This window comes from Anas platyrhynchos, chromosome 17 (genome assembly GCF_047663525.1).
Source record: "Anas platyrhynchos isolate ZD024472 breed Pekin duck chromosome 17, IASCAAS_PekinDuck_T2T, whole genome shotgun sequence".
Taxonomy (NCBI): Eukaryota; Metazoa; Chordata; class Aves; order Anseriformes; family Anatidae; genus Anas; species Anas platyrhynchos.
This window is the reverse complement of record NC_092603.1, coordinates 307,326-314,868: the sequence shown is the minus strand read 5'-3', so window position 1 is coordinate 314,868 and position 7,543 is coordinate 307,326. Positions and strand designations below refer to the sequence as shown.

General features: G+C 68.8%; 1 protein-coding gene and 1 long non-coding RNA gene across 2 annotated transcripts; both read left to right on the top strand.

Moving 5' to 3' along the window:
- Window positions 1–686: 686 nt before the first annotated feature.
- LOC139998875 (uncharacterized) lies at window positions 687–3,065 on the top strand. The gene is made up of 6 exons (XR_011803860.1): window positions 687–845; window positions 1,537–1,631; window positions 1,977–2,112; window positions 2,359–2,456; window positions 2,677–2,815; window positions 2,913–3,065. It is a non-coding gene; the product is annotated as an uncharacterized lncRNA (long non-coding RNA).
- A 74-nt stretch (window positions 3,066–3,139) lies between these two features.
- NEU1 (neuraminidase 1) lies at window positions 3,140–7,236 on the top strand. Its single transcript, XM_072024761.1, is given in 7 exon segments — window positions 3,140–3,272; window positions 3,818–4,010; window positions 4,516–4,796; window positions 5,357–5,516; window positions 5,519–5,538; window positions 6,071–6,290; window positions 6,920–7,236. Coding segments are annotated over 7 exon segments (1,167 nt in total). The 5' UTR covers window positions 3,140–3,194; the 3' UTR covers window positions 7,135–7,236.
- The last annotated feature ends 307 nt before the right edge of the window (window positions 7,237–7,543 follow it).

The window sequence follows — 7,543 nt, the reverse complement described above, 5'->3', positions numbered from 1 at the left end:
AATGGTTCAGTCCAGAGCTCTCTGACCCCCCCCAAAGCCATAATAGTTCAGTCCAATGGGGTCTGAACCCCCCCATAATCCCAATGGTTTGCCCCAGTTGCCTTAGACCCCCCCCATAACCCGAGTGGTTCAGTCCAGTGGGCTCTGACCCCCCCCCAGACCCCAATGGTTCAATCCAATGAGGTTCTGACCCCCCCCAAACCCACATGGTTTGGTCCAGTTGGCTTTGATTCCCCCCCAAAACCCCAATGGTTCGGTCCAGGAGCCTCTGATCCCCCCAAATCCCCAATGGTTCAGTCCAATGTACTCTGACCCCCTCCAAATTCCCAATGGTTCAGCCCAGGGGGGTCTGACCCCCCCCAAAACCTCGATGGTTCAGTCCAGGAGCCTCTGACCCCCCCAAATCCCCAATGGTTCAGTTCCAGCAGGTCTTTACCCCCCCCCATAACCGCAATGGTTCAGCCCCACGGCCCCCCCCCCCCCCAATGGTTCGCTCCACTCCCCCCTCCCCGTTCTCCGATCCGCTCCCTTGGCCCCGCCCTCCCCGTGACGTCATCACTGCGCGCCGGAAGCTCCCCGGGGGCCGCCATGGGCCGGCGGCGGCGGGGCCCGGCGGTCCCGGGGGGCCCGAGGGGGTCCCGGGGGGCTCCGGGGGGGTCCCGGGGAGCTCGGGGGGTCCCGGGGGTCCCGGGGGCTCCGGGGCCCGGCCGCGGTGGAGGCGGCGCTGCGGGAGGCGGCCGCGCTGTTCCCCCTGCTGCCTGCTGGGCCCGGCGCTGCCCGCGCTGGTGCTGCGCCATCAGCTCTACGGCCTGGCCGGGGACCGCACCGCGGTGGACCGGCACCTGGTGGGGGTTGGGGCTGGGGGGGTAATTAGGGGTGATTGGGGGTGATTGGGGCTGGGGGGGAATTGGGGCTCATTGGGGTGAATTAGGGGTGATTAATGGGGGTTAAATGGGGTTAATTGGGGCTGGTTGGGGTTTATTGGGGTTGATTGGGGCTCATTGGGGCTGATTGGGGTGAATTGGGGGTGATTAATGGGGTTAAATGGGGTTAATTAGGGTTAAATGGGGCTCATTGGGACTGGTTGGGGCTCATTGGGGTGAATGGGAGCTGATTGGGGCTGATTGGGGCTCGTTGGGGATGATTACTGGGGGTTAAATGGGGTTAATTGGGGCTGGAGCTGGTTAATGGGGGTTAAATGGGGCTGATTTGGGCTAATTGGGACAAATTGGGGCTCATGGGGGTTGATTGGGGTGAATTGGAGCTGATTGGGGATGATTGGAGCTGATTGGGGTTCATTGGGACTAATTAATGGGGATCATTAGGCTTATTTGGGGCTGATTGGGGCTGATTGGGGTGATTGAGGCTAATTTGGGTCAATTAATTGGGATAAATTGGGAACCATTGTGGTTGAATGAGGCAAATTGGGGCGCATTGGGGTTAATTGGGGCTCATGGGGGTTAACTGGGGTTAATTGGGGTTAATTGTCATTAATTGGCGTTAATTAATTGCGTATCCGACCGGCCCCCCCCCCAGAACCGGCTGCGGGACGAGGGCCGCGTGCGGCTGCTGCACCTGGGCTGGGCGGGGACGAGCTGGGCGTGGTCAGCACCGAGGAATATGCAGATAAGGCGAGGGCCCCGCCCACTGACACGCCCCCTGCCCCTGGCCACGCCCCCAAACAAAACAAGCCCCGCCCCCGGCCTCAGGCCCCTCCCCCAGGCTCCAGCCCCTGTCCCCAGCCTCTGGCCTAGGCCACGCCCCCAGCCTTCTGGCCACGCCCCCAGCCTTTTAGCCACGCCCCTGGCTCCTGACCCCGCCCCCAATCATTGGCCACGTCCCTGACCCCGCCCCCATCTACCCCCGACCTCCCCACCCCTGACCCTGCTCCCTCCCTATGGCCCCGCCCCCTTCGTCTGGCCCCGCCCCCTCCGTCTGGCCCCGCCCCCCTGTGCCCTGACCCCGCCCCCTTCCAGGTGCTGCAGGCGGTGGCGGGGTCCCCGCGGAGGGGCTGGTTCGGCGCTTCCTGGAGGGGGCGGTGGGCGCCTGCCCCCAGCTGGGCTACGACCAGCGGCAGCTCCGGGACCTCGGCTTCGGCGACGCCGACGCCACGTACGGACCCCCCCACCCCAAAAACCCCCCAAATCCCCCCAAATTTCCTCCTCGAAACCCCCCCAAATCCCCCCCAAAATCCCCCCCCGAATCCCCCATACCCCTAATACCCAGGGGGGGCTCAGAGCCCTCGAAGCGGCTCCGGCCCCCCCCGGGGAGCTCATGGGGGGGTGGGGGGGGTCGATGCGATGCCCCCCCTGGATTTTTTTGTGCCCCCTCCCCATTTTTGTGTGTCCCCCCCCCCAGGCAGCTGGTGGCCGCGGGCGTGCTGACGGTGCGCGACGCCGGGAGCTGGTGGCTGGCGGTGCCGGGGGTCGGCCGCTTCGTCAGGGCCCTCGTGCGCGGTGAGGGGGGGCCCCAAAACCCTGCCCCCACCCCCCAAATCCCCCCGCAGACCCCCCCACCCCTCCCCATCCCCCCTTCACCCACCCCAGCCCCCAACTCCCCCCCCAAACCCCCCCCCCCCCCAATCCTCCTCCACTGACCCCAGGGCTTGGCTCCCTCTAGGTCTCTGACCTTCTGACCTCTGACCCTGACCCCTGGCCGTGACCTTTGCCCCCGCAGGGCGCCGGGCGCTGCTGGGCGCCGTCCGCCGCTCGCGGCACCGGGAGCTGCTCCTGGCCGAGCTGGGCCAGCGGCCGCCCCCCCCCCTGGGGCTGCGCTACCTCCTGCTGGACCTGCTGGGCGCCGAGCTGCTGCGCAGGTCCGGCCCCTGACCCCTGACCTTTGACCTTTCACCCCTGACCTCTGACCTAGGCGCCTGGCCGCTGACCTTTTTCTCTTTTTTCCCCCCAAAACAGCGTCCCCACAGCCTCCGGGCCGCTGCTGCGATTGGCCGAGCCGTGACGCGGCGCTGGGCCGCGCTACAGAGGCGACGTGCAATAAAACTTTATTTTTTTTCGCCAAAAAAAAGCGGTTTTGGAGCGTTTTTATGTTCCCGGTGGGGCCCACTCGGCATGGCCGCTTTAAGGCGCGGCGCTCCCGGCGTGAGGCGCCGGTCACGTGGAGCGGTTGGGGGGGGGTTGGCGTCACGTGGCGGCGGAGGGGCCGGGTCACGTGTCCCGGCTCTTAAAGGGGCCGCGATGCCCGCCCGCCTCCTCCCCGCCCTGCTCCTGGCGCTCGGCGCCGCCGCCGCCCCCTGGGCCGCGACCCCCGACACGGTGACGTCACGGCGGGGGGGTGACGTCATGGCGGGGGGGTGACGTCATGGCGGGGGGCGACACTTCCGGGTTGGGAGGGGCTGCAGGGCTGGGACCCCCCAACCCCCCCCCAATGCTCCCTCCGGGACCCCCCCCAGGACCCCCCCCAGGGACCCCCCCGGGCCCCCCCCCCCCTTGCCCCTGATGCCCCCCCCGTGCCCCCCAACCCCCCCATTGCCCCCCCCGACCCCCCTAATGCCCTCCAAGACCCCCCCAGTGCCCGTTACAGCCCCCAAGCCCCCCCCCGTGCCCTCCCGCCCCTGTGCCCCCCCCAGAGCCCCCCCATCACCCCCGACGCCCTCCTCAAGACCCCCCATACCCCCCAAACCCCCCCGTGCTCCCCATCCCTGTCCCCCCCCCCTTCTGCCCCCCTTCATCCCCCTAGTCCCTTCCCCCCCAGGTGCCCCCCATCCCTGCCCCCCCCCCATTTCCCCCCCTTTATGCCCCCCCCAAATCCCCGTCCCCCTTTTTCCCACCCCTGACCCCCCCCATTTCCCCCCCCCCAGGTTCGCCCCCGCGTGGTGCGGGAGCAGCTGCTGTGGGTGAGCGGGGGGGGCCGCGGGGGGGTGCACACCTTCCGGGTGCCGCTGCTGACCCTCACCCCCGGGGGGGCTCTGCTGGCCTGCGCCGAGGGCCGCAAGCGCTCGGCTGCCGACGTGGGGGCCAAATTCATCGCCTGCCGCCGCTCCGAGGATGGAGGTGGGGGGTGGGGGGCTGGGGGGGTCCTGGGAGGATTTGGGGGGGTCCTGGGGGGCATTGGGGGGGATTGAGGGGGGTTAGGGGGGGATTGGGGGGGTCCTGGGGAGGTTTGGGGGGCTTCTGGGGGGTTGTGAGGGGTCCTGGGGGGGATTGGGGGAGGTTTGGGGGGGTCCTGGGGGGGTCCTGGGAGGATTTGGGGGGCTCTGGGGGGTCCTGGGGGGTAGGGGGGCAGTGGGGGGGGTTAGGGGGGGATTCGGCTGTCCTGGGGGGGTTGGAGGGGTCCTGGGGGGGTTGGGGGGGCATTGGGGGGGGTAGGGACGAATGGGGGGGCTGGGGGGATTGGGAGGGGTCCTGCAGGGAGGTGGGGGGGTCCTGGGGGGCTTAGGGGGGGATTGGGGGTGGTCCAGGACCTTTTGGGGCTGTCCCACATCTCACAACAGGCTCCAAAAATTTGGGGGTCTCCCTGCTCCCCCACCCCCTTACCCCCCCCTCTTGCCCCCCCCAGGTGCCACGTGGAGCCCCTCGCAGTTTGTGGCGGACGATGGGGGGGCGCGGGATGGGCTGAGCCGGGCGATAGCGGTGGTGGGGGGGTCGCGGGGGGGTCCCGGGGTCTGGGGCGAGGTGCTGCTGCTCTTCGCCCGCTGCGCCCACCGCGCCCGCTGCAGCCCCCCCAGCACCGCGCTGCTGCGCTCCCGCGACGACGGCCGCTCCTGGGGGGCCCCCCAAAACATCTCGGGGGACGTCGGCACCGAGGTCTTCGCCCCCGGGCCGGGGGCCGGCATCCAGGTTTGGGGGGGGCAAAAAGGGGGGGTTTAGAGGGGATTTGGGGGGGTCAGAGGGGGATTTGGGGGGGATTTGGGGGTCTTAATGGGGGGCTTTGGGGGGGATTTGGGAGGATTGGGGGGCTTTAGGGGGTTAGAGGGGAATTGGGGGGGATTGGGAGGACTTTGGGGGGTGTTAATGGGGGTTTTGGGGAGCTTAGGGGGGATTTGGGGACCTTTGGGGGGGTTAATGGGGGGGTTGGGGGGACTTGGGGGGGTTGGGGGGGTTTTGGGGGCTATTTTGGAGCTGTTTTGGGGCTGTTTTAGGGCCTTCTTGGGGCTATTTTTGGGCTGTTATTTTGGGGGGGACTTTGTTGTACTTTTTGGGTATTCTGGGGCTGTTTTGGGCTATTTTGGAGCCATTTGGGGGTATTTTGAGCTATTTTGGGGCTGTTTTGGGCTGTTTTGGGCTGTTTCAGGCTACTTTAGGGCTATTTTGGGGCCGTTTTTTGGGATTTTTTTTTTCGGGGGGGTATTTTTGTATTTGTACTGGTGGACCCCCCCCGTGCCGTGTCCCCCCCCCAGAAGCAGCTGGAGCCGGCGCGGGGGCGCCTGGTGGTCTGCGGCCACGGCTCCCTGCAGGCGCACGACGGCGTCACCCTGCTGCTCAGCGACGACGGGGGGGGGCACTGGCGCCGCGGGGGGGTCCTGCAGGGGATCCCCTACGGGGTCCCCAAACAGCCCCGGATGCACCTGACGAGTGCCAGGTGAGGGGGGGGGTCTGGGGGGGGATTTGGGAGGGTCTGGGGGGATTTGGGGGGAAGTTTGGGGGGGTCTGGGGGATATTTGGGGAGTCTGGGAGGGGTTTAGGGGGAGTCTGGGGGGATTTGGGGGGGGTTGGGGGGGTCTGAGGGGGTTTTGGGGGGGTCTGGGAGGGGTTTGGGGGGGGTCTGGGGGGATTTTTGGGGGGTGGGGGGGTTAAAAGGGGGGAATCTGGGGGCAGGGGGAGAAGTGGGGGGGCTTGGTGGGGGCAAAAATGAGGGAGGGCACGGATTTTGGGGAGAAGGGGGGGTCACAAATTTTGGGGGGGAACCCGGGGGGGCAGATTTGGGGGGGTCACAGGGGGGGACCCCATGTGCGGGGCAGGGAGGGGGGACACAATTGTGGGCGGAACCAATCCTCAGGCCTCCATTTCCGGGGGGCCCCTTGATGGGGCCGGACCCCTTCACCTGGGGGACCGCTGAGGGTGCGACACCCGCGTTTTTTGGGGCTAATCGTGGCGTTTTCGGGTCTCTGCAGCCGTACGAGCTGCCCGACGGCTCCATCGCCGTCAACATCCGCAACCAGCACGGCTTCCGCTGCCGCTGCCGCATGGTGGCGCGCAGCTGGGACGGGGGCCGCAGCCTCCCCCCCGAGGCCGTCAGCTTCCACCCGGCCCTGGTGGACCCGGCCGTGGCCGCCGGCGCCCTGGCAACGGGGGGCGTGGTCTTCTTCAGTAACCCCGCCCACCCCAGCCAGCGTGAGGGCGGGGCCTAAGGGGGGGCGGGGCCTGGGGGGGGGCGGGGCCTGGGCGGCGGGGTTTGAGGGGGAGGGGCTGGGAGGGGGTTGGGGGAGGGGAGGGGGGAAGAGGAGGGGGGTAGGGGCGTGGCTTGGCGTAGGGGGCGTGGTCTGGTGACAGGGGGCGTGGCTTAAGGGGGAGGGGTCTGGGGAGGGGCGGGGTTTGGGGAGGGGGAGGGGTCTGGGGGTAAGGGGAGGGTGATTGGGGGCGTGGCTTGGTGTGGGGGGCGTGGTCTGGTGGTGGGTGGGTGTGGCTTAAGGGGGAGGGGACTGGGGGAGGGGGTGGAGCCTGGGCAGGGGAGGGGTTTGGGGAGGGGGAGGGGTCTGAGGGGGTAAGGGGAGGGTGTTTGGGGGCGTGGCTTAATATGGGGGCGTGGTCAGATGGCGGTGGGCGTGGCTTTAGGAGGGGGCGTGGTCTGGTGGTGGGCGTGGCCTGCAGCAAGGGGGCGTGGCCAAAAGAGGACATAAAGGTCCCCGGAGGGGGCGTGGCCAAGTGGTGGTGGGCGTGGTCTGGTGCTGGGGGCGTGGTCTGGGTGGTGGGCGTGGCTTGGTGCCCCCAGTGGGCGTGTCCTGACTTGGCCCCGCCCCCAGGCGTGAACCTGACGCTGCGCTGGAGCTTCGACAACGGCACCACGTGGTGGGGGCGGGGCCTGCAGGTGTGGGCGGGGCCCAGCGGCTACTCCTCCCTCGCGGCCCCGCCCCCCACGGCCCGAGGCCCCGCCCCCTTCCTCTACCTCATCTACGAGAAGGGGCGGAGCCAATCCACCGAGAGCGTCTCATTGGCCACCATCAGCCTCTACGGCTGACCACGCCCCCTGGGACAGGCCACGCCCCCTCGGGCGAAGCCACGCCCCTCGGACCAAACCACGCCTTAGGGGGGGGCCTAAAATAAACCGGGACCCCCCTCAGCCGGGCTCCGCGTGGTTTTTGCCCCCTCCCCAAAATTTTAGGGATCCTCCCCCACCCCCGTGCCCCCCCCGAGCCCTCTGGGACTCCCCCGGAGCCCTTTTTGAGCCCCCCAAACCCCCCCCGGCCCCCCCCATGCTGCGGCGCGGTGGTCCGGCCCGTTGCCATGGCGACGCAGGGAGCGCCGGTCGCCATGGAGACGCCGCGGCCGGGCCTCGGCGAAGGCCCCCGCAGCGCGGGGCTGCCCCGCGCGCTGCCTGCTCGCCGCTCCCACCGCCGAACGACCCCCCCGCGGCCCCCCGGTGATTA